Source organism: Siniperca chuatsi, linkage group LG10, assembly GCF_020085105.1.
Source record: "Siniperca chuatsi isolate FFG_IHB_CAS linkage group LG10, ASM2008510v1, whole genome shotgun sequence".
NCBI classification, from domain to species: Eukaryota; Metazoa; Chordata; class Actinopteri; order Centrarchiformes; family Sinipercidae; genus Siniperca; species Siniperca chuatsi.
Window position 1 is genome coordinate 10,946,139 of NC_058051.1, and position 27,288 is coordinate 10,973,426.

The window sequence follows — 27,288 nt, forward strand, 5'->3', positions numbered from 1 at the left end:
CTGATGTTATTGGACATTGATTTCCACGCTGTGATCATCGCTTCAGTATTGACGAGTAGAAAAACACAGTGTGAAGACATCCTCACACACACATATACAGCACGCATATACAGTATTTATAAATACACACACACACACATACTGAAGACACTTAAGAGAGCGAGACGGTGTGAGCTGCACATGTTGTGAATGTTTAGGAGCTCAGTGGTGTTATTGGTTCAATGGTTGCCATGCCAACCAGCCACTGCTGCAGAAAGGATGAGGAGAACAAACCCACAATATATGAATGCATACACTCATACATATTCATATAGTTTTCCTACTCTCCTTTTATCAGTCACATTTCTTCTCCTGTCTTCTTCTCTTCTGGTTTTGTCTCATCCTCTCACTCCTCCTCCACTCCTGCCTTCCCTCCGTTTTCTCTTGACTTCACTTTTTATTCATCTTTTCTCTTCCTCACTCTGTTTCTTCTTCTTCCTCTTCTTCTACTTGTTATCCTGTTCTCTTCCTTCCCTCTTTTTCTTTCCTCCATCCCACTTTTTCTCATCCATTTCTTCATCCACGGGTACTGCCAGTTCCCTTATTTGATCGTTCCTCGCGCTTTGATCCTCACTTGACCCGGAAATCACTCCAGTCTGCCATCATGAAGGCTGTTCTGATGCTTTTATTTCTGCTCTGAGGAGTGAATAGGGATCTCTGAGGAGACGCAAACCTTTGCTGAAGTCTTTTACCGGACCAACACACCCCTTTATTGGATTGGACGCTGCAGCTGATCAGACTGATCTGATACTACATTACAACATCACTACAGTTTTATGCTGAAGTGGACAGACAAATAACAGAATGAACTCATGGTCATGACTCCCAAGTTTTAGATTTTATTTATTTATTTTCAGATCTAGTTAAGAATAGTGGATCTGTAGGTCTGATTGATAAAAAGAACCATAAAAAAATAAAGGATTGTTATGTAGAATATAACAATCTCTTTCAGGATCCAAAATGTGTTCAGCTAACACAAAACAGTCTGTTTCTCGTTTCTCGAGAAAGTTAAGACTTCACCTAGAGAAAATTAACGTTCAACGTTGAGTGCGTCTCCTGCGACCATTGCCCGCTGCCTTCATAGGGATGATGACATGAACGGAGCACAGGAATTTCATTCAATTGAATGAACTAAAGATTCAACTAAAATTTGCACACAGGTGGGAATTAACGGATCTGAGGGGGTTTAGTCCAGGCTTTTTGTTACACATACAGGCCTCTGTTCTTTGTTCTCCACACATCGTGAGGCGCAACAGTTCTGACAGCTTTGTTGCAACAAATCATTTAGGCTAGTTAAAGTCCAGTAGACAGGCTAGACAGGCCATCGTCTAACGAATGCATTGTGCTGCAATAGTGCATCATGCATTGGTATTTATCCTAGCTCTTATTTATCAGAAAATACCGCTGGTTAATATCTAAATTTAGATTTAGACGTATTTAACAGTGCAATCTGTAAGAATTTAAGAGATTTAAGAGTTTAAAACATTCAAAAATTAACAAAAATTATCAACAGAATGTGAAGAAATAACAGTTTTGACGTTATGTCAAATACGTCTACAGTATGTATTGTGTTGTAGAGATATCTACTGAAGTTAGCATGCTAACCAACTAGCCCTGGCCCATCCTGTCTCATAATACCACTTAGTACCTCAAGAGGCAATAGTCCAATAGTACAGCTCAGGCCTCCCCCCATAACTTCAGTTGGTAGATGCGTGTGACAGGCGAGTTCACTACGTTACACAAGCTCTCTTAGCCTTTTTAGTCTAATAAATAAACAAAATAAACTCACAAAATGTCAAGAAAGGAAATATTTGTACACCTATTTTCTTTATTAAACAGAAAAATACAACCATACACCTTCTGAATTCAAGTTTCTCTCTTTCACTGAACTAAGACCAGCTTAATTGCCTTGTTAACTCATTGTAAAACACACTTCATTCAAACTCAACAGAAACAAAATAAAACTCACCAAAACCATCTTCTGATTAACCATACTTATTGGCTTTTCATCTGGCTGCTGCACTTTTTAAACAAAATTCTTGGGGGTTGAGGAGAGATGACCCCAACCCCTGTGGTGGGTAATGTCACAGAAGGCCTACTCATAAAATGCACCGACTTCACCGATATTGAATCTCACTCCAAACTAAATTAATAAGTATGTAGCCCTGGTGCTTACATAATGAAACATACCATTAACTGCTAGCTAAAATGCTAGCTTTAACCTTGAAATAAGTTAAGTTTAGCTTACCTTTGTCACTCAACATTGACTTTGAATCCTGGACATCCCACTGTTCTCTGCTACTTTGTCCCTCCTTATCCTGACTGCTGTCTCTCCTTCCATCCTGCCCCTCTTTGAGCTCCTTCATGTTTTTCATCCACCTCTCCTAAGGTTTTAAAAGATTACAAATTACAAATTATGCAAATATCTTGTAGCAGTACCAGTTTCCTCACACCGATCTTTTCTTCTTCACTCTTACCCTCCACAGTTGGCCATGGTCAGAGTGAAGGAGACAGGATGAACATCAAAGACTTCCAGGTTTACATCAGAGACTCCCTGCAGCACATCGACCTGATGAAGTCCCGCCACCCCGACCTGCCTGTCTTCATCGTGGGTCACTCCATGGTAGGACATGCAGTATTTTGCTGTTAATTACAAAATGAACTGGGACTTTAAGGTTAGGTTTTGTTTTATTTGAATCACATTATTGTATTTCACAGTATAAGTATAGTGAATTTCTTGCTCTAGACCAGGTTTGTTTGCCTGTTTTTTTTGGTGCGAAATAACGTAATATTGTTTCATAGCTCCTGGTACAGTGTCCTTGACACACACAGAGAGAGACAGCTGCATTAAATTGAAGGGCAAGCCCTGTTCAAGCACATACGTTAAAAATACCGAGATCAGTGATGAGGTTTTCAGAGGTTTTGTGCGACATTGTGACATTCAAATGAAAGAAATGGCACACGCTCTTCTTTCAGTACAAAGTGGTTTTATGTCCCACTTGAATGAAATCTGGATTAAATAACAAGAATAACAATAGAATCAGGGCATTTTAATATTACGGGCACTTTCTAGAAGGAACTGTATAATGCAGTAAAATGCTGTGACACCCTGCTTTTAATGACATTTTATTTGGTTTGTCTTTTTGCTAGTTACAGATTCTGCATAGCTTGCAGCTGCTAGTCACTGAAAACCTCCAACAGAGCAGTTACAGGTTCAGTGACCTGCTCGAGGTCATTGTGGCTGTATTTGTTGACGGAGAGGAAAGAGTGCTCACTTTCCCCAGCCAGTCCAGGAATCTATGTAATGTTTTATGTAATGCAATGTTCTGCTAACCTTCTGTATCAGTGACTGGATGTTATTAATCCCTGTCCTTTATCCACAATTTCTTTGAAAACGTAAGGCTTTCACAAGTGTTAAAATTTGCAGCACTAGGCTAGCTTTGTGCTAAGCTAAGCTAACAGTGTGCTGATTGTAGTGGCATTTTTAATATACAGACTTGAGAGTGGTATCAGTCTTCGCATCTAACTCTGCCAAAAAGTAGTAGTTCCGAAAATGTCAAACTTTTGCTTCAGAAATGTTCCCACAGCCCAAGGTATCATCTTTAAATTATTTGTTTTGTCTATCCAACAGTCCCAAACCCAAAGATATTCAATTTACAAAGATACAAACAGAGAAAAGGACCAAATCCTCATATTTGCGAAGCAAATTTTTGGCATTTTTGCCCCATTAACAATTAATCGATTATCAAAATTATTGTAACTATCGCTTGTTGAACAACAGCAGACAGGCCTTCAGTGACCTTCTTGAGTATTGTCGTTGCAGTGAGGTCGCCAGGCAACCAGCGCTATATCCAGAGGCACTCAGCACACAAGTGCTGTTCTTTAAGAAATACTTCCAGCATGGAACTCCCACTAAAACCTCAGATTGTTGTTTACACATTCAGTTTTTAAATGGATTTTGAACTTTGGAGAAAGCCAGGCTCTGCCTCCATACTGTAATATTTAGTTATATTTAGTGTGCTGCATACTGTTTTGTACAGTTAACATAGAACATGGTAAACAGCTGCAAATGCCAGAATCAGCTTTATTGCCAAGTTGGAGTTTATACAAGGAATTTGCTTTGGTATTTTGGTGCAAAACAATAAACATAGTAGAAATATAAAGCAAGTACTGCAGGTCAATAATCATAAATATAAAATAAAATTCAAAAACATATTAAAAAATTTCAAAACATACATAAAAATTTCCCATTTGCTTGAGCTTCCCTTTAATTGCTTCAGAGCTTTTATCAGCTGAGTTCAATTAAAAACAGCTTTTTTAGGGAGTTAAAATGGTGTTCAATTCAATGCAGACAGCATCAAAATCAAAAATTCTTTGGCTTTATGAAATCTACGTACACACTGTTGAACCAGAATTCTCATTGAGAAAAATTACATAACACCTGGACACAAAAAGCATCAAGGCCAGCCAGGGACCTATTTTTAACTGATCAGTTTATTCCGTTTTTCACAGAGCTGCATTCAACATCACATTCTCTCACTGTTGTTCTCTGTGACCCACTAACTCTTAGTACAGCTAACAGAACACAAACAGTTGTGATGAGTTATATAATAAACGATTACTGTCAGTGTTTTGTTGGTCGAGTCAATGTGTACTTCCATTTGAACTTGTTTCTGTTGGATGAACAAGTTGCTCAGATTCTTTATTCATACAGAACACAAATGTTTGCATGTATGCATGCAATACATTATCTGGTGTTATATAAGGAAGAAGCTAACGTCACTGTCACAAAACATGAAACAAGAGATTCTTTGAACAGAGTGCAGTCAGCACCACCTGTGTAAGTCAGAAACATTTCAGGCCAAACACAAATACACCATTTTTAGTATTTTAGCTCACAGCTGGAAGCCTTATTATCTCACAGCACAGCAGTGATTCAGTGGGCATGTTGGATTCAGCAGAAAAAGGGGTTTTTCAGCACATATGACGAGCTTTGTGGAAAAATGAGATCTACATTGTTTGAAAATATATGTCTCTATTCGTGCTTGTTAAGGGAAAGTTGGCAGCAAAAGTACTTAAGAACACTTTCACAGACTGAATCCTTTATATGTTCAAGACATTGAACATTTAACTTTGAGGCACCCCTTGTTAGTTAGTAACCATAATTTATGCAAGTTTGATATGTTGTAACTTTACTAATGTTAATAAATAATGTATTAATGATTTAGCTCAGTAATAAGTCATTAATAAGAACAACTTTTGCTGACTCAACATTTACAATTTGATTGTATATTGCACTGGTACAGCCCCTAATTAATGACTTACAAACGCTGCTAACACAGACCTGATGGCTTATAAAGTGAGAAAATCATTAGATTTCATGAATGACTTTGTATCTGCAGAATTGATGGCTTCTTAGAAAGTGAGAAAACCATAGGTGCTTAATAGATTTACCACATTGTTTGATGCTTTGTTAAAAGACACATATCACAGCATATGTTTGCTATCACAGTATCTCTTTTCATGATAGAAACTTCTTTTTTTGTGGATTCAGACAATCTGAAGCTATGTTCAACATTGTTTTTTACTATCCAAATATTATTTTCAGCTGTGGAGTGTTTTACATCACTGTCCTCCATTCAAGACAACGGCTTCTCCTTGTAAATGAGGTCATATTCAATGATATCAGTTTGGCTTTTAGATGATTTAAACAACACTCCATTTAAGTCTGTCTGTTTTTGCAAACCTTTTAGGGCTCATGCTTTACTATGCAGCAGTATTGTATTTATATAAAGACGGAGGCTGCATTCAAAACAATCCGAAGCTGTAGGAGCACAGATGCAAATAGTTTTGTGTAAATTAAACTCTGGGATCCCAGATGGAGGCTAAGGGCCTGTGTAGACATCCGAGTCTGTAAATATTGAGGCAGAGATGACTGAAGTCACAGTAGCACCTCCTTTCTTTCTTCCTTCTCCCCCCATCCTTTTCTCATCCCCTCTACCCTCTTTTCTCTCTCTGTTCTTTCTGTCCATCCCACCATCTGTGTCATTTCATCAGCTGTTTGTTTTCTGCTGTCATGTAAGCAAGTCCACCTGTCCTACCATAATCTGCTTTCATTTCCTGTCATCTCTTTCCTCCACAGTACCTTACTGTCTTCTTCCTTTCATTTGTTTTGCTTTAATTTAATTTTTTAATTTTCTTTCTTTTTCCTCCTTTCGTCCCAGCTCATTTTTGTCCTCCCTGTCCTTTCTTTTTCATAGCCTTTCTTTCTTTTCATCTCCTTTCCTCTAATCTCCTTTCCTTTGAAACAAATAAAACCCAGACTTAAAGTTTGGGAAACCCAACCCAAATCAAAGTTTGGCTCACTGTTTTTATAGGCCTCATTCCCAACTTCCCAGTGTTGTGACTCCTCATCCTGTTTCTATTAGCCTGTTCCTCTTCTCTGTTTGTATGAATCTCTGTTTAACAGGGCCAGGATGACGCAAAAACTACAAAACAATGGAAACCACCTGTGGATTCAGTATGTGCAGAGACCCTGCTCCAATGATAATATCCTGAGGAGACTGTGGAGATGTTAGCAGAGCCCAGCCTCAATGTAGATTTAGTAAAGAAATATATCCCATTCCTCACACATCACCTGCATCACTGCCAGTAATCGTTTTTTTAAGGCAAAAAGGTTTGATTCTTTCACACTGAGCTTAAATTTACCAGCAGTCATTAGTTAGAGTCCTAATGAAAATTGAAACAAGGATGAGATTTAATATCTACTGTGGGGAAGATAAGTGTAGATTTAAATGGGTTTCTTTAGCATTTTGTTAATTTTAGCCAGGCTAGTGGCGTGGCTAATGTCGGTCTGTTGGTCAGCCCACCACTTTGGTCCAGAGTGAAATATGTCAACAATTATTTGATGGATTAGCATTACATTTTGTACAGACATTCATGGTACCCAGACAATGAATGCTAATGACTGTGGTGATCAGCTGACTTTTCATCTAGAACCACCAGCAGGTCGAAGTTTTCACATATCCAGCGAAATATCTCAACATCCACTGTATGGATTGGCCCAAAATTTTGTACAGACATTCATTCATTGTTCCCAGAGGATGTATCCCAATGACTGTGGTGATCCTTTGATTTTTCTTCTAGCACCATCATCAGGTTTAATGTGTGCAATGCTGACCAAATTTATGATGAAATACCTGCAAAACTATTCTAGCTAACTATTCTAAAACTAACATTCTCATCAGCATCACCTGTACTTCTCATTTAGCGCTAATTAGCAAATGTTAGCTTGCTAACACACTAAACTAAGATGGCATAACATTATAGCTATGTCTGAAATCAGTCACTTCACTTATTCACTCCTTCCTACATAATAGACACTCAATAGTTTAGTCTACAGTGAACAGTAAATTGAAATTGCTGACACTTATGAATCAGTCCGTCATCGCTGACAGGTGTGTCGTCCAACTGTAATTTATGCATCTGTAAAATGCAGCACATTGCATTGTGATATTGTTATCAGAAACTAGTGTACCATCCATTGACAATACTTTATTGGTTCCATTGTGGAATTTTTGAGGGCACTATATAGTGGATAAATTTAAGTAACACTGAAAACTGGCAGACAGTAAATATAGAGCACTATATAGTTAATAGGAAGTGATTTCAGACACAGCCATACCTGCTAAACATCAGCATGTTAGCATTGTTATTGTCAGCATGTTAGCATACTGACATTAGCATTTAGCTCAAAGTACCGCTGTGTCTAAGTACAGCCTCTCAGAGCTGCAAGCATAACTGTAAATTCTTAGTCTTAGTCTAAAAAAATGTCTCTGCAATAATTTTCTACCTAAAATAAGTAAATAATTACAGTATATAATTCTGAAAGCACTGCAAGCTGATGCAAGAATTTGTTTATCATTTCCCAAAAAAGAATCACAGTTTTCTCTACATTTTATTTGGTTAAGCAGTAATTCAACAATTTGAGGCTTTTTTCAGTGTTGTATTGGCTCATGGGAATGCTGACAAATGCCTTCAGCTTTGGCTCCTTCTCACTTTTCCTCAGTTCTATCTTTCTCCGTCAGTATTTCTGGCCGAGGCTCATTTGTCCTACTTCCTTAGTGCCAGAGTTTTATGTAATGGTTTGTCACTGTTTCGGGCCTTCAGTGTATTTGTTCAACTTTTCAACCCTCCACCTCTCTCTGTATCTGTTACTCATTCAGTTTCTTCTCAGGCTAAGCCATATTTCCCTTTTTGGTTTTATATCATGCTATTTTTGTGTGTAACCTCTTTACTCTCCCACTTTATTCTGTTTATCATTGTTTACTTTTTGTAACAGACCTTGTTGAATTATTTAGTCAGAGAGAGTTGAATGTATCAGTACCATTTCCATTGCCATTTATATTGGCAGAAGTTGTTTTATTACCAGCCTGTTGAACAGTACTGCCTGCACAGTGTCAGTGTATCAACTGTTTACTTCCTTTATTTATTAGCTGTTTAGTCTATATAACGCTAATATGTACAATAATTAACCAGCAGCCTAGTTCGTATAATGTCAGAATGTTAGCTCCTCATGCACTATTTGATAGTTTAAGTCCACCCACTGTCAGCAGACAGACAACATACAGTACCAGTATTCATACTCTCAACCAAAGTTCAGAGTGAGAAAGTGTAAGGAGGCCTTTAATCAGCTTCTTAAAGAGCTTCTCTGTCCCAATTCTCCCTCTCTCTCTCCTCTCTTCTTTATTCACACTTATCTCTTTTTATCATTCGAGCCCGCTAGACAAAGCGTGTGTGTGTGTGGGTGGGTGTGGAAGGGCATGACCCAAAATGGGCCTTTTCACCAAATTACAGTCAGTTATCTTGTTATATTTAACTGGAAAGCAAATGTGTTGAACCGATCAGCCAGTTTGGGCAGCTTTACTCATCCAAGAGAAATTTCACCATTTGATCGAGTAACATTTCTGAGTGCGTGTCATGGTGTTTACACATGGATGTTTTAGTTTAAGCTTGTCTTTGAATATGTGTTTGAATGTGTGTGTAAAGGAGAGACATGACAATGAGATGCCATGAGGCTAGCCAGCATCTTTTTCTAACGCTGTGTGGGTATATGCATGTAGGCAACAGTATGTGTGTGTGTGTGTGTGTGTGTGTGTGTGTGTGTGTGTGTGTGTGTGTGTGTGTGTGTGCTTTAGAAAGTGAGATTTTCTGGTGGGAAATGTTTTGTCTTTTAGTGCCTCTTTTCATTAAGTGAGCCTGTCATTGGCCCTAGCCTGATGAATATTTACACAAGTGACAAAGAACGCTCACATAAACAAAGTTGAAGCCAATTTGTCTCCAGAGAGAGAGAGAGAGAGAAAGAGAGAGAGGGACAGATTCACCCAAGCAGCATCACTGTTCTCATGTATGTGTGTCTGTCTGTGTGCACCCGCACATACACTTGTACTTGTTGCATATGAGAAGAGAACCACGACAAAGTGAACCATGGCAAATTGATTTGAGTCTTGGCAAGCCACAAAGCTGGTAATTACCATGGCCCTACACCCCAGATTTAAATCACAATCCCAAATGTCAGCATGGGTGCCAAGGTGTGGTCTTGCGCCACTGTTCGCTGCAACTACACAGTGCACGTTGTGGCCTAAGGGCTGTGGTTTCACATTCACATTTCTCTCCCAGTCTGTGTAGAACAACAGCAACAAAAGAGCAGGGTGGAAATTCACACCAGTCTAAACAAAAGATTGTTTTATGTTTGTCTTGACCAGTCTTCCCACTGCTACTCGCAGAACCTCTCACCTACTTTGCTAAGACCTTCACACTCCTGTTAGAGGAGAAAAGACCCTCCCTGTCTTCTGTTACAGGTCAAAGAAGTAACTCATATCATCTTCCCCTCACTGAAACATGTTCTTTCTTCCATTTTTAACTCTTCAAATTGCTTTAATTTGCTTTTATCTCTACCTCTTGTCCAAAGCTCTTTTTATCGTTTTGTTATTTCTTTCTCCATCATCAGCCTGGGTCAAGGAGTACTTTATTCCTCACCATTGGCTGACTGCTTTTAACTCTGAAGTCTACCATTGCCCTCATTTCAAGCTGATCTGTCCAAGTGTCAGATAAATTCCTACCATGTGATAAAGTAAGGCTAGCAGCTTATGCCTGGCGGAGATAATAAGATTCACTGTTGTCCACCCTACCATAGAAAGTGTTTTGCTTGAAATGTTTGCGCAAACCTCATGCAACCAACATAACCAAGTTGTGTAATGCCTAAAGTTCTTCATATCGTACTGTGAGTTCAACATCTTTAAACCTAAACTCTTATATGCACTGTAATGAAAGTCCTCTTCATTATGAGAACTCTTTGTTTGTAGCATATGGCATGGATTGTATAGATTGCGTGAATCACATAGATTTGTATCAATTTGTATAAATTAACTGGTACAAGAAACTATTTCACAAACGTCTTGGATGGAATATGTTTTATTGAGATTTTGTATTTTTGTGTATTAATGATGTATATGTTTTGTTGACTCAGTAGCTGTCTCTTAGCTGGAACCACGTCTTTTATCTATGTATGTGTTCATTTTTGGTGAAATAAACACCTGGTTCGTCTGTACCGCACCTCTGACTCAAACCTCCTGCATTGAGAAAACATCTGCTAAACGGTCATCTTAACATGCACCATTAAAAAAAAACATCACGCCTTTAAAAAAAAAAACCCTCATCAATTCAATTTCCAGTTAATTTACAAAATATATATTCTGTGCTTTTTCTTACTAAGGGTGGTGCTATCTCCATCCTGATGGCCTGTGAGAGGCCCAGTGATTTTGCTGGAGTGGTTCTGATTGCTCCGATGGTCCAGATGAACCCAGACTCAGCCACACCGTTCAAGGTACCACATAATTGCTTGTCCGCTCATTCTCTCCACTGCTCTTCACTTTTATTCTTGAGCAGAAATGACTTGCTAAAATTACTTTTACACAGATAATACTGTGTATTACTTGAAATCACTTGCTAAAATTACCTTTTACACAGATATTTTACCATTGAGATTACCATGAAGATTCATCATAGTTCATAATAATGCAGCGCAGTTAGGATAGATACGTTTCACAGAGACGCGAAACTCGGATCTGTCTTGTCTGTTTGTCACTGTTAACAGAGACTCCAGTCTGCAGTGTAGTTCATACACCACTGATAAACCACAGAATTGTAGCATAACATTCTGCGTCATGTTCAGGGTTGTCAGGTCTGTCTGACAAAACCAACCCAATGGCCAATCAAAACCAGCCCAATAACAGAACTCAAAATATGCCCCTGCCAAACCATACAATGCTTTTAAAGTCCACAGCATTGCTATCAAGGCCAAACAAAAACCTCTATTAAAATCTGTATGGGAGGAGAGGAGATTTTTTTTTTTTGGAAATGTGGTTTTTAAATCATGCACTTACATAAACATACAGTAGAAACACACTGAGTGCAAACAGGTAAATTATACAGTACACACTCAAAATTTCATGACTGTGTGTCTTTGTAACACTAGGCAGATGGAAAGAAAAGAGAGCGAGAGATAGAAACATTCTTCAGGGAGGTGTGTGAAAATAAACTGAAATGCTCAGTGTGTTTTGTTTTTCGCTGATTGCAGGTTTTTCTGGCGAAGGTCCTGAACCACATGCTGCCCAGCCTCACTCTGGGCTCCATCGAATCCAAATGGGTCTCACGGGACAAGAACCAGGTAAGAGACAAATGTTTGTGGGTGTGTGTTTGCGTGGGAGAGTTGTATTGCTATTTGTGATTGAAATATCAGGTATGGGTGTCGCAGAAAATAGAAGGGAAATTGGAATGTGTGTTTTATGTGTACATGTGTGAAGTCATGCACCGACTTTTTTGGACAGTCCCAGGATGAAAGTCCATCCCACAATACATACTTTGAATCCTTTCCAAACCGCAAGTGGTTTGCCTTATCTCGCCAAGTTTGTGGGTGGGTTGTATTGTGTTATTTTTAATTATAAAAACAGGTGCATGTACTGTGTCACCTACAGGACAAAGGGTTCACAAGGTCTCAACAAACAAAATTGTGTAGTTTAGTTTGTATTTGGTTGTGTGTGTTCATGCACCCACCATTTCTTGTTTAACTTCAAGATGAACTAAAGAAGAGACAACAAATCATGCATGCAGGCAGGTCTGCACACCCCTATTGGCACGTATTTGTGCCTTTGGACGTGTTCTATGGTTTTTGTACTGTTGGGGTTGGGGTGTGTACATACTTCATACCCATATTTGTCTTGACACACTAAAGCTGGCCTTTCAGAAACTGTAGTCTGTAGTAACAATAGGATCTCACATTCTGCAGCTTCTGCTTCTTACAGTCTGTTGGGGGAAGTAGTGTCATCACATGTCCAAGGTACAATAATAGACACAATAGATTCAAACCTCAAACCTGAATCATTGAAAGAAAATAGCACTTTAAAATTTTATTTTTTCATTAGATAGTTTACAGCAGAGAAAGATGGCAACTGACAAAGGTTCCCGACAGGATTTGTTCAGTAGTAAAATTAGATTTATACTTGACGCAAGTAGTTGATCCACCTTGTTTCATTACTGAATATGAGAATATTCTGTGCAGTCGCCATATTTATGTTGTTTCTTTCACTGTGATAGTGAGCGGGATTAATTTCCCCTCTAAACCTCTCAGATGGTTCATTAACATAACTGTTCGAGGCCCAGAGACCCAAGAGGTAAAATTATACAATATTTCACCAAAAAAAGCAAAGATCAGAGAAAAATCCAAAAAATATATTCAAATTTGTGTAGCAGGACCCTGTTGTTGTTTTTTAGTTAAAACTAGCTCCACCTCGACCAACTACAACAGTAAAATACTGCTTATGCGTTGATGCAACAGCATTAGAAATCAAATCATGTAACCACCACCTAGTTATCTTCACCCTCTACTATCTCTACCAGCATCAGACATTTCTAAAAGAAAACACAAGCAGCCCATGCTGACCAATCACAGTTCTTGCAGTCCCCATATGGTATTACCATAGCCCCTGTAGTCCCAACATGTAGTTGCATTTTTGAGGAGCAACAGCATAGCCTACGGAGTCTATGCACGTAGCCGCAGTAGGTACAGTGTAACCCCTTCATGCAGAAGTATAAAAGAAGCATTAATGTGTATATATGAGAATATAATGTAACCAACATCCTTACTCCAACTTGCCAACTCTCTTTTCATTTTCATGGCCCTCTTTTCTCACATGGAGGCACTCTTCTCTTGACTTTCTTAGATATTTGGATTAAACTACAAAATGCATTGTGCTTGATAAAGATGCTTAATACAAAAATCCAGGCCTTACACTACCACTTTCTAAACTTCCAACAAAATATGTTGTGCCAAAATGTAGTTGCTATGGTTACATAAAGAAAGAAATGAAAGAAAAATGCAGAATTTGAAGTAAAACTATCATTTATCATGCACATACATCAACTTCATCAAATATGCTGAACTGCTTCAAGTGCTACATTTAGAAACAATAAGAGATAGAAAAGAGTTTTATTTATTTTACTTTTTAAAAAAAATGTATAGGCCAAGGTGCAGTCTGAACACATGAGTTTTCAGTCTGCGACAGAAGTTTCTGTTGTCCTAATGTGGATAGTGAGCTCGTTCCACCATTGTGGAGCCAGGACGGCAAACAACCATGATTTTGTTGAGTGGTAGCTGGTCCCCCCTCGTCATGAGCAAGCCAGCAGTAGCTGAGCATATTGGATGGGTTGGGGTGTATGGTTTGATCATGTCCTGGATGTAGGATGGGCCTGGGCCATTCGCAGTACCAGTGTCTTGAATCGGATTCGAGCAGCCACCAGTAGCCAGTGCAGGGTGCAGAAGAGCGATGTAGTGTGAAGAACTTGGGTAGGTTGGTGGTCGCTGTGTTGAGGAGAAGGGTCAAAATGAAGTCTGTGAACTCAAAGAAACAGAAGAGCAGCCTAAGAGGTTACATCAGAATCAGCTCTGCATTAAAGGGAGTAATGTAATAAATGTGAGCATCATCCACTTCGCCCCATAACTCTTTCCTTTCTCTCTCTCCTGCCAGGTGGAGGCGTATGACGCTGATGAGCTGAACTTCCATGGTGGCATGCGGGTGTCATTCGGCATGCAGTTGATGGGGGCAGCGGCGCGTATCGAGCGGGAGATCCCATCCATCAGCTGGCCCTTCCTGCTCCTGCATGGCGATGCTGACAAGCTCTGCGACATCAGAGGCTCCAAGATGATGCATGAGAACGCTCCAAGCTCAGACAAGAAAATCAAGGTGGGGATGGTTTGTCCACAGTAAATTTTATGGGGGTTTTTTTTTAGTCCTTTTCTTTTTTTCTTTTTTTATCTTTATTTGAAATTATTTTTTGTCACTGGGACTGCCTGGTAAAATGAGGTGAAAGAAAATGAAATCATCACATTGACACAAACTTGTATCAAGTAGCCACTGCTTCATTTTGTTCATACTATTCCTTTTTTTAAACTTAATTTGTTGCATACAATACCAAAACATTGGGGGATAATGTATCACACCACTGCCTTCTGACATTTTTTAAATGACACTTGTATTGGCTGTATGGGAGGTTGCTAAATTTGGAGGGCTAAAAAGTTGATGCTGACTGATACAGAAACTGCTGACTGATACCGACACTGCAAATTCAAGCAGTAAATGCAAAAATGTTTACTGTTGCCTTTGAAACCTGAAAACCCAGTTCAATATACTTAGCTTATGGGCAAAAGTTCAGTGCCTAAAATAAGCTGTGTTGGCAGTAAAAGATATGTTTGGATATGTAACATAGTTTTAAATATTAAATAGTGCATTATTGAATGAAAGCTTTCAGCTAAAACCTTTACTCAGCCTTCTCACACACACTTAGAGCTGACTCCAGTAGGGTGCATTCACTGACAGACAGACTGAAGGCTGTTTGACCTCTATAAATTCTTCCTCCTCTGCACAGGGATGTGAATTTGTAAAAAAGGAAGTTCGTACACTCACATGCTTAATCGCATGAGGGACGAACAGGAGAAAAAAAACCTGAAATAAGCTGTGAGAGAAGTGAGAAGAGAGTTAAAGAGAGCTTACTTCTTATCTTTGTGGATGTTCTTTTTTTCTATTGCAGCATTATGAGACACTTCAAGTGGTGTTCATGAGGTGCAGAGAGGTGCTTTATCACATGTCTTATCAAAGAGATGTTTGGTGTACCAAAATGTCTGCAGTTTTTCAAACTAGTATCAGGAAATCTGTTGATCACAGAAAAGCATCTGTTAATTTTCTTTATAGTATTTCCCTGTAGGTTTAGCCAAACATGATGAATTTGTCTAAACTTGGATTCTTAACAACTTAGACAACAGTCTGTTCAAAAGAGGCCAGAGACTCAATTTATTTGGTGTTCTCCCAAAATGGCTCAGATTTCAAATAACCTTTTTTGAGCTTTAATAAACCAGTTTTTAACATCTTCTCTGCTGTGTGCATCCCATCTCCCTGACTCTCTATCATTGTTCCTTTTCAGGTCTACGAGGGAGGCTACCATGCCCTTCACCACGACCTCCCAGAGGTGGCCGAGTCTGTGTTGAGGGAGGTGACCAGTTGGATCACAGAGCGCCTCCCCGCCTCAACATCGCCACAACCACAGAGCTCCTAGAATCAATTCGATCAGCGCTCCAATGCGTCCCAAGAGGCCATCTCACTTTCCAGTAGTCTGTCAAGCATAACAATACAACTACACTCTCTGGTCTGGGAAATACATTTGGGCATATAGACTGACTATTATATAAACTATTTTATCCATATAAAAAGTTTACTGACTTTATCCTCTGGACATATACTGTACAAAAAAGAATATATCCACCTCTCCTGTGTACCTATAAATCAGTCAAAGTTACACTGATTTAAATTGGATGATGGGGTCAGAAACCACTTCTTATTGTAGATAGCCAGCAGCAGTGGTTAGTTTCCCTGCAAAACTTATGATCAGGTATGTGTCTCGTGTATTTCGGGCAGTGGGCTTATTTGGTTACCATTTCATCATCTCCATTAGACCTGACTAAAATGCAGCTCAAGTATGCTAGGGTTCAAAGTGCTATAATATAGTTTCCATCTCCTCAATTATACACAGGCCAGATCTTTTAAGTAGTAATGACAAAAGTAATGTGATACATTTAATCTGCACAGGGACATTTCCTTTTTGCTCATCCACCATTCACAGTCAGGTCAGAGGTCATGATCAGCAAGAGGACAGCACCTCTGGAGTTGCTGTAGGGTAAATACTTAACAGCTAGGTCCTCACACTGCTTCACTGTCTTCACAGTGTCAGTAGAAGTGTAATAGACAATATCGGTGGATACAATACTCATTTTCAGTAAGACGGTTTTGTTAGTGCTTGCTTTGAAGCACTTTCCATTCCTGCTTCAGCTTTGGTGGCTCAAGAGAAATCTTCATCTTCTCAGAAAGCTTCCACAAACTCTCCTCTCCTCTGCCTCTTCTACCTCCTCCTTGATTGCACTATTTTACAAATAGCCTAAAATACCAATTTTGACACAGGCAGCTTTTGTAAAGTCACTCAGAAACTTATACTGTAGTGTAAGCACATGTATATATAACAAATCCTCTCGTCTCCTGACTTTGCACTGATACATTACATTTTAAGATTGGTCTAATCCATCTAAATCCAGCCTGAGGTCTACTTTCATATCTAGTCCTAATAATTATCTTCATTCGGCATGTTGTTTTACAAATTAAGTGAATTGTTCGATGGATCCTGGCAAAATATTTCAAGTCTTGTATATTTTTTACCACCCATAAAGTGACATTTTATTTATTTTCTTTTTATAGCCAAAGGAGAACTCCCCCACCAAATCCATTTATTGACTGAGTGACCAATGGACACAGTAACTTTCTATATAAAGTATTATACTTGGTGGACACTTTTCATCCAAACCACCTTAAAGGTGGGGTATGCGATTCTAATCCAATACACGTCTTTTTGTCAAATTAAGCGAATATCCTCACGGTACACTAGCTGTCCGGCATTTACACAGTCCTGGCTCTGTAGCTGGGAAATAAACAAAGTGGCTTGGACTGAGCCACACAGCACTATTCCAGCCATGATTTGTGTGTCAGGTAACGTTAAATGACGTGCCCACGGACATTCAGCTTACTTTCTAGTTTGCCAAGGTATGCTGTTGTTGCGTTGTTAGCTATAGTAGCAGGAGAGTTGTGAGTATCACTGGAGCTGGCTTTGGGAAACCGTCCCGTCCTCTCTGGCTGTTAGCTTTGCAGCAGCTAACCCATAATGTAGCTAATGTTACATTACTTGCTGTGTCGTTGTTCGCTCTATATCAAGGTATTTGTCATGGTATTGGATTTCTCCATAATCACATACCTCACCTTTAAAGTAATATGGCTGTATGCATTTCTTGCATTGGTAGCCACAACGGTAATCCAACCCCTATCTCAGAACAATGCCATAGTCATAATTTTTTGAGAAAACAGGATATCCTGTAGAATAGATTCCAGACGAGCCCTGTACACACGTTTTATTCTTGCTTACTAGCAACAGGAATAGTGCAGTATGAGTTTTTCAAACCTCTAAATCCCACCTACAGTAAGAGTGGCTAAAGCAGTGGTCAAGCTCACACTCTTTCTGTGTTTTCAAAGTACATTCTCAAAGTGTTAGCAGCTGTGTTCAGTACTTGAAGTCAACCCTGGCTTCAAATAGGTTTTCAACGAATCCATAGCAATGATGTCATGGTGGCCGATATTTTTGGTATCTGTTAATTATAAGCTAGACAGACATACACTAAGCTTACCAGGTATCGCTACAAGTGCTAAGCGTCAACCTGGCTTTTTAGTTGTTGTTTTGTTTTTTGTTTTTTTCGTTATCACCCAGAGTTCAAAGGGACTCATGCAGAGAGTGTAGGGGAAGCAGAGAGCAGTATCCACGGTGACCGTTACTCGTGTGTAACCACAACAGCAGGCCTGCAGCACGGTAGAATCTTTTAATTCCATTTTACATGTGTAGTAACCAGGGTGATCACAACAAGACTGATAGAATGAGATGAATTTCTGGCTTCATGACTGCTCTGTCTTTCTTTCTTTCTATTCCCTCGCTCTCACTCTCCCTATCTCACCCCGTGTCACCCTGTTTCACCAGCTTTTTTTTTTTTTTGCTGGAGTGACCAGTGCTCTTTGTTCTGTCCATCACAGGGCCCGTTGTTCTACCACAGATTCAAACATTTTGTACTGTCAGCCACCCACACTGTCCCCAGTGGTCAATTATCAGAACAGTAACAGGTTGCATTACATTTGTTATTGCTTAGCTTTTTTTCTTGTTCTTTTTGTCATAGAGCTGCCACTCATTTAACAGAGGACACATCACTTAACCTGCCACTGATTCTGCTCAGCTTATCACACTAAATGATATCAGGAATAAAAAAAGCTGACAATTCTGTGTCTGTATGCAAGAGACTTTGCAGACACCTTTCAGCTCTGACGTGTTTTGCTATTTTTATTTTTATTTGTATTGCCTCTTATGTTTATGATTTGGTATTGAGTGAAACCACTAAGTTGAATTGGAAAAAGAGAGATGCATGAAATGAGATCAGCAGGAAAAGGCAAGGCAAGTTTATATTGTACATTTCCTACACAAACGCAAATCAAAGTGCTTTACAGAATGGATAAAATGCATCAAATGCAGATGTTAAAAAGATAGAAACAAATTTTAAAAGACAGGTAAAACAAAATGGAAAGGAGTTTAGACTCTAAGTGCATCCTGTTCTCTGTCTTCTCAGGCATCAGAAGACATTTTGCCGGACCAAATATCAGGTTACATTGACAAGGGTGCAGACATAGATTGAGATGTAATGTGTTCATCAGTCCCAGTGGGAGTCAAAGCCTTAACCTCAACCAGAACTGCAGGTGTTTATTTCACAAGCACTTCAAACACAATCAACTCCTGATTGGGCTGCAGCAGGCACAGCACACATAAAGGCTACACAGTCCCAGTTGTATTCAAACTCATAATAGCACCCCTGCTATGTAACAGTACATTTTAAAAGCTCTACCTGTCAGACTACATGAGTGAATATTACTGCTATCATTGGCTATGGGGGCACAGGATGGAGAGGTGGAGATGGAGTGAGAGGAGAAGAGAAAGAAAATGACAAGATAGAAGCTGTCAGTAACCATGGCAGCACATTTTTCCCCCAATGAAATCAGCCAGTGAAAGATGTGCATTTGTTAATGGTGCAGGATGTACAGCAGACATTGCTGCGCTTTCAGAGCTGGTTGTCCATTTTGCTGCTCTGAGGATTCCCTTTTGTGTGAGCATCGAGATAAGAGAGCAAACAATTACCGTCATTAGTTCACAGTGAATAATTAGACCTGCACACACTCACAAATTCAAATCAGGCTGGTCTGTTGTTTGTACTGAAAACACACTATTTCCATTTTAGCAAAGAACATTTTCTTGGAGATTTTAATCCCTTTTTTTTCTTTGGAGTTTTATTTTAAAATGTGGTTAATGAATGAGTGCAATTAAGGAGGAATCCACCACTTTTTCACTAGATTTCATTCCTACTCACCTGTCTTAAAGGTGTTTAATCCTTGACACAATCCTCACATCTTGTAAAGCCTCCCCTGTCCATGCCAATGTCCCTTTCTATTAGCACATATACTTATACAAGCATGAATTGTGTGCAGGTTTGCCATACTGAGAGATAGCCATGTACAGATGCATTACTCTGTTAATATGTAATAATCCACTTGACTGTTAATATCTTTTTTATATCTTTTTTATTTAGGACAGAAGTTCTATGTTAAGTAAGGGAGAGAAAATAACGACGGCAGCAGAGCGCTGAATCTAATTGGGCTGTGGCTTTTCTAACAAAGTGAAATTCAATTGGCCTGCCGGTTAGTCAATGGGGCCATTGTTGTTTTTTTATTATCTCGACTTAATGACTGTTTCTAAGAAAAGAGCTGTTATATATGATGGAGGACTAAGTGACACAGGTCAGTCTTTCTGCTATTTTATGAGATTAAACTGGACCAGAAAGATTCAGTCCAGAGTTGAATGACGTCTGGAGTCAGTTCTCAAGTGCACAGCAAGAATTGGAACTTCTTCTCCAAAAATGCTGTAAATGCATAAAAGATTAATTGTACCTTAAGTTCATCATCATGTTTATAAAATACAGATGATCCATGTTGTTAAAGTGTCATAATTTCCTCCGCTGAGAACTTAAGTTATACATTAGTATATAAAAATGTGTCACTTCAGTCATTTGAAGATGCTGATGCATTTGGGAACAAACCCCAATTCAAATCTTATTGATTTTATCAACAATGATGACTGATTTATTTCTAGTGGCCAGACTGCTTGATTACTGAACATAATTGTAATACACTGTTTAATAGCATAGCATTGCTAACAATACTTGATGGAAATACAAAAATCAAGACTGCGATGTATTTTAAAAATCTTTTATTTATCTTGTAGAGTATTTATAGGAATTCATTTTATGTATAGGCTACTATATATTGATTACATATCATGACAAGACACTTTTTATACCATAAACCCGTCATGTTATGTAGTTTTTGCTGTTGATGTTCTCCTACATGAAGCTCCATAATACTTTTTGAGATGGTTTTCAAGGTCGTATGTATGTACCGTCAGCAATCCCAAAAATGTATGACAATGTTTCTGATATGGTTTTGCATAGAGTATTTTTGTCACAGAACTATGAATGTTTAAACCACCTGATATCAAAATGTTAACAGTATCTTAACAACCAGGGTGAAATTGCTACAGGTTTGAGAAAATGTACTTGTACTTCTTTCCCAAATTTGCTTTTCAGGAACTTACTTTCATTTTAATCTTGAACTATATCTTCTTAAAAAACGTAAAACTAAATGGACACGAGTGAGAGACTTAATGTAGCTCTCTCCATTCATAAAACCTTCTGTTACATCTCAGATCAAAGACAATTTGGTTAAAATATGTTTGAGGACTAAATTGCAGGTATCAGGTTTTCTCCAAACAGCAGCATGTTTCTGGGATTCCTTTGACTAAGAATTCCACAAAATTTAAGAGATTTTTATGGGAATATATATTGTACGTTTATTTTTGGATTGTGATCTAGTGTTTTTTTGTGCCTTATTACTATGATGAATGTGTGTATGTTTTGATATAGAAGAACTGTGCAGAGCTGCATTAAGCAGATCTGTTTCTCTGTTACTCTGGTGTCTTTCGTCACATCTGTTTTTGGTTCAGTTATTGTGTCAGCTTGTCTTCCTCTTTCTTGTCTCTTTCTATTTATGTCTATCTGTCTGAATTTCAGTCTAAGCAGACTTGGGTCAAAAACAGTTTCTAAATCTTTCAGTATAGGCTGAGATACAGCTCATAAATACCTCCCAGCTCCTTTAAACACCTGTTTTGTTTTAGTCTGCCTAAAGACACCCACGGTTTCAAGAAACAAATACTTTACATTAAAGATGAGGCTTTTGCCCTGCTCGGGTTGCTATAGTGGCAGAATGACTGTATAACATTTGGAACTTATCTGTTTTGTTTTTTCCATCGGTTTCCAACAGAAAATAAGTCAATCACATGATAATAACATTGATTTGTAATACAACATGAACCAGATGTGGGTTGTTTTGAGTCCATTAAGACTGTTCTGTATTGAATGATTTCATTATTTGTCCTTGGTGGTATTTGTACATGTTGAGATACTGGGAGGCTGTTGTAAAAATTATCAAAATGATAGATAACTTTTTTTGGACCACCCTAAAAACGCTAAAGGCTGTATCTATACTTTTTATTTGTTTGTTTTTTTCAAGGTTGAAACTATGATTTACATTTCATTCAAGCAAAAACTATACAATAACGTAAACTAAAATATTCACAGATGGCTTCTTTATCTTTGGAACTGAAGACAAACCTTAACATGGTTTGTCATTACTTGCACTGTGCAGTTACTCTGCACTTTTCTTCATGAACAATACTCTCTAAAGACACAATATGCTTGAACAAAACAAATACGTCTGGCCATAGTTACTGGTAAAGATCTATATCTTAATTGTCTGAGAAATGTTTAAATGCATTGTCACCTAAGGATTTTCAATCAGCTGTAGTGGAAAACTCAGCTACTGTATGTGATGTAGAAGCTAAGAAGATGAAGTGTGAATTTGTGTCAGGAAATGCAATGCTTATCCCATCAAGACATATAGTATATATGTGATGGAGAAAAGAATGCTACATTTTTCATTATATCATGGGAAAACAATGTAAATCAAACCCTAACATGATTTTGCATTGGAGTTGGTGTTTATAGGCAGCACATCAAGGACCACATAACATTATGTTGAAGCATCACATTCTTGAGTCTTCCTTCCAAATGTGTTGTTTGTTTTAACAGTTTACTAAATACTGGATGTCACTGTATTTGAATAGCCCAGTGCTGATACTCACTATCAAGTGACAAAAAGGAGATGTTTAACAATGGGCCACTTTTGCTCTCTACATCTCTAAAGACAGTATAACACCAAACCTTATTTTTATTTTTTTTTTATTTAAGATGACTTTTTGGGCAATTTTGCCTTTATTAGATAGTGACAGCTGCAGAGACAGACAGAAAAGCGAGAGAGCTGCAGAGAGTGACGGGAAAGGCGTGAGAGAGAGAGAGAGAGAGAGAGAGAGAGAGGATGGCTTTCAGCAAAGGGCCCCGGGTACGTGCCTTAATGGTACGTGCTCTACCAAGTGAGATAACCCCCCGAAAACCTTAATTTAACTCAAATTTCTATATTAAACATTGTCAGAATCCTACACTGATGCGTCATAGTCATGTCATAATAAGTTGAGTATCAACACTAGATAATTTAATTCAAGTGTGACAAAATATTGTATATTGATATTATTATAGTATGTATATAAAATGGAATTACTTATGAATCGCTGAAAGTCAAACTACTTGTTACTAGAATATTCATAATGTCCAAAATCTCTTACAGAATAAACTATATGACTGTTTAACTGTACAGACTGTCTGGAATACTTTGACAGCTTATAAAAGCTGATGAAAACAAGTTCTTTGCAACATCTGGTCTGATATTGTGTTTTCACCATAATTCCAACTAAATAATAGTTACTGAATGATTCACCTTCCACTGCAAGTAAAATGAAGTGTGAAAAGTTCATTTTCATGCGGCAATACATACAGCAGAGTGAAGCTGGGCGTGACACAGGTCAGTATGCTTGTGGACTTGAAGAAACTGGTTTCTTTGGTGTTTCATGTGCGAAAGTGAAGAACGATGCAGGATAACATAACCCAGATGGTTCGAATTGTGTTAGTTGGTTGTTAGGGAGATTAAAAAGCTCACATCAGCCAGTAGGTGGTGGTATAGCATCACAAAATTCATTGAAGACAGCCTAGGTCGTAAAGTAGTGTTAGAGCTGTGTTTCCAGATCAGTGCATGCACACACACGGCATGAAGCAAGGATATGGCTGAAGATTTAAAATACAGAGAATTCTATTTCTTCTCACAGGGTTTTATTTGGGTTTGGGACTCAAACTTTTCAATCTCAGGGCATGAATTTGCCCTGATTTTACTTTTGTCCAAACTCGGAGGTCTAGTGTAATCTTACTATACTCTCTAACCACCAACCCATTTTGAGCCCTAGCAGTAGTTTTTTTAAAACCACACTTAAAATCAAACACATGCTGTACTGTGTTTGTCGTTTGTAGTGTTTTCCTCGTTTGTAGTGTTTTCCTCCATCACTGATCATGTTACTCACTGATCATGTTACTCTTGTCTGAACACTGCATTTTATTTCAACATTTTCAGTTATAATCTCAAGGAATTATTCCATAGTGTTATTTAAGATTATTTCTTGAGTCATTACTGCTTTTGTTTGGCTCTGTACATTGAAGAGTGACTGCACAGATGAGGCAGAGTAAGGATGAAATACAACAAGGTTTACATGCTAGGCAACCTATATCACTGCAAGCATATGGTACAGTACTAATCATCACTAAGTTTCATAGTAAATCTGTCTTCTCTCAGTTCAATTCAATTCAATAGACAATGAATGAAAGGAATAAAATTAACAAAAAATAATGTGACTAACAATTTTAGTTTATAGAACAAAATAGACAATGAAATAGATACATGAAATAAAGTAATATATATAAGTAATCAGGTTAGTATTGTTAAATTTCAATGTGATTTTAACAATGCAAGACAAACAAAAACAATGCAAGTGTCTACTGATGAAATAATAACATAAAGAGATATTTTTAAAAATGGCAGAGATGGTAAGTACAAGTATATTTATTTTATTTGTCTGTACATCTCTGTCCTATTGGTTGTCTCTTTTGTTGTTGCACAGTGACATATTTAGCAGCCAACACTGCACATTCTTTCTTTTCACCCAGAAAGAGTTGTAATTTCTCCCTTTCTGTCAGACTTCTGAGTTCGGGGCATTTTTGTTCAAATTCTGGAAAGAATTCCTCTCTGAATTTCTGTATTTTTGACATTTTGTTAGAAAATTTAATTCTCTCTTTACAGCTCCCTCATCACAATGACAGCACAGCCTGTCCTCTCTTCTCTATTGCCAGACTGTGGTCACTCTGTACACTGTCAGTGTCTTTCTCAGGTTCTTATCTGTTACTGTGGTTAGGTAGTCTGCCACAGTATACTGTTTATTTAGGGCCAACTATGTTTCTAATTTGTGTTGTGAGTGTGTAATATCCTTCCAAGAGGTGATGTATTTTTCTTTTTCTTAAGTTATAATTTGGTTAGGTCTAATCTTTGTAGTAAGGGGCCCCATACCTCACTGCCATACAATGCAATCGATTCTATAATTGATTGAAATATTTTGAGCCGTGTCCTAATTGGAATTTGAATTTGAACTGAATGCTTGATGGCATAGAAAACCCCTTTTGCCTTCTCTTTGAGTTCCTTCACAGCAGAGCAGACGTTTCATGTGGAACTAATTTGTAAACCTAGGTAAGTATAGGTATTTATTTGATCTATTTGGATCCCACCAATTTTAAATGTTGGGTATTTTCTCTATAACCCTGATCTTTTTTGGAAGGTGATGATTTTGGTCTTATTCATGTTAACTGTCAGGGCCCAGGTCTGACAGTACTGATGGAGAAGGACCAGGCTCTGCTGAAGACCTTCTTTAGTAGGAGACAGTATGACAAGGTCATCTGCATAAAACAAACACTTAATTTCTGTGTCTTGAAGAGTGAGACCAGGTGCTGGTGATTGTTCTAATAACAATGCCAGTTCATTAATTTAAATATTGAAGAGGGTGGGGCTAGGGTTGCAGCCTTGCTGCACCCCTCTACCCTGTGGGAAGAAGTCTGTGTGTTTATCTCCAATTTTGACAGCCAATTTGTTATTTTCATATATTGATTTAATTACATCAAATGACTTCCCCCCTATAACACTTTCTATTAGTTTAAAAAGTAATCCCACATGCCAGACTGAATCAAAAGCTTTTTGGAAATCAACAAAGCATGCACAAATGTTGTCTTTATTTTGATTTACATATTTATCAATTGTGTATAGGGTGAAAATGTGGTCAGCTGTTCTATAATTTGGAAGGAATCCAATCTGAATATTGCTTAAGACACTGTGCTCATTGAGGAAGTCTATAATTCTTGAATTTAGAATACTAGAATAACTTCCCCAGGTACAACTACAGATGCTTCTGTAGTTGTTGGGATCGAATTTGTCTCCATTCTTGAAGATGTGTGTGATCAACCCTTTACTCCAGCTTTTAGAGAAATGACCCACACTTTCCCAGAATTGATTTGACTTTAGAGACTCTTCAATTAATTATAATTGGTTTTGTAGATATTGTTCTTTTGTGTGTTTTTATATTGTTTTAGTGTCTCACAGTAACTAAAGCGGAGCTCCTGGCTGTCTTCTTAATGCAGTCTGAATCAAACCACTTTTTGGTTGTTTTGTTTTGCATTTTAAGTTTGATAATGAGGCCAAATGATCAAATATGTAGTTAATGTTTACCAGACACAGCTCTACACCTTCTGTATTCTGAGGGTAGATCTCTCATCCTCCTCCCACTCATCCATCCTCATGTCAACACCTAAATACGACTAAAGAGAAAACTGGCTGTCAGCAGTGCAAGACAGAGATATTTGGAGGGGATAGATACTAAAACTCACACAGTATATTGGCCTACACACAGCCACATTCAGTACACACTATGTTTTTCACTCTATCTCTGTCTCCCGTGCTTTCTTTTTTCTCTGCCCCATTTTCACTCCCCCCTCTCTGAAAATGTAGGCTAGCAGCTCTCCTTGAGACATTTTTGGAGTTTGCTGGAACCACATTAGCAGCAACTCCCAAAGGATGGCACTTCTAGGAAAGCAAAGACCAGAGTTCCAACTTTAAATGTGAATATTCATCTGTCACTTTCAGTAAAGGTTGTACTGCCACTTCCTGTGGGTCCAGTGGGAAATCCTTCCACAGAAAAATGCACTCCCATGGGGGATACACAGACATGAATCTTATTGTGGGCCAAGTTACATACAGTACATAGAGCGGTGATTATTCATGACAAGGGAGAACAGAAAGGTTCACAAGCTAACTGATTTCAGAATCAACCTCCATCATCTACCCTGTGAGACTGAGAAATATCATACTGATGATGTTTATTTTAAGGAGTTTGATCCATTTTTGAAAAAAGCATAGTTTGGAATTTGTTGCAAACTTTGTGTAAAAATCTTTAAACAAGAAATCTCTTTTTTAAAAAGAATGCGTTATTTCCTAAGTTTATTCTCCCAGCAGAGGGAGCCTGGAGGTCTGTATTTCCTCTGTGTTTGCTGCAAACAAAGACCTCAGCCAATCAGAAACCGGTTGAGGAATTAAATGGGCTGGCTGTGGCCATGGCAACGGCTTTACTTCTGTGACAGCTGAGGAATGGAAATGGAAGCGAGGAGATGCTACATGGACTGTGGTGGTGCTTTGCAAACCTCTCAGAAAAGGTGCCTATAGATCCAACCTTAGTGACCCCGCTCCATTTCGACTGGCTCATTTCTGCAGGGGAAAACTAACTGTAGACCAGGATTCAAACAAAGTAAACAAGAGCAGGAAAATGGAAGGGGGAAACAACATTCATCAGTAGTAATGCACTGAAGCTGTGTGTACAAAATAGGAAAAAAAAAACAGACGAAGATGAATTTACACAGATGAAACA

At 38.3% G+C, this 27,288-nt stretch overlaps 1 protein-coding gene across 2 annotated transcripts in view; it reads left to right on the plus strand.

The window, feature by feature from the left end:
* mgll (monoglyceride lipase) overlaps positions 1-23,096 on the plus strand; it is a 48,804-nt gene extending 25,708 nt beyond the window's left edge. For both annotated transcript variants that reach the window (XM_044209899.1, XM_044209898.1), the window contains 5 exons: positions 2,526-2,662; positions 10,814-10,924; positions 11,678-11,767; positions 14,124-14,339; positions 15,574-23,096. In XM_044209899.1, coding sequence (XP_044065834.1) covers positions 2,526-2,662; positions 10,814-10,924; positions 11,678-11,767; positions 14,124-14,339; positions 15,574-15,705 — 686 coding nt within the window. In that variant the 3' untranslated portion in view covers positions 15,706-23,096. The remainder of the gene's footprint in view (positions 1-2,525; positions 2,663-10,813; positions 10,925-11,677; positions 11,768-14,123; positions 14,340-15,573) is intronic.
* The last annotated feature ends 4,192 nt before the right edge of the window (positions 23,097-27,288 follow it).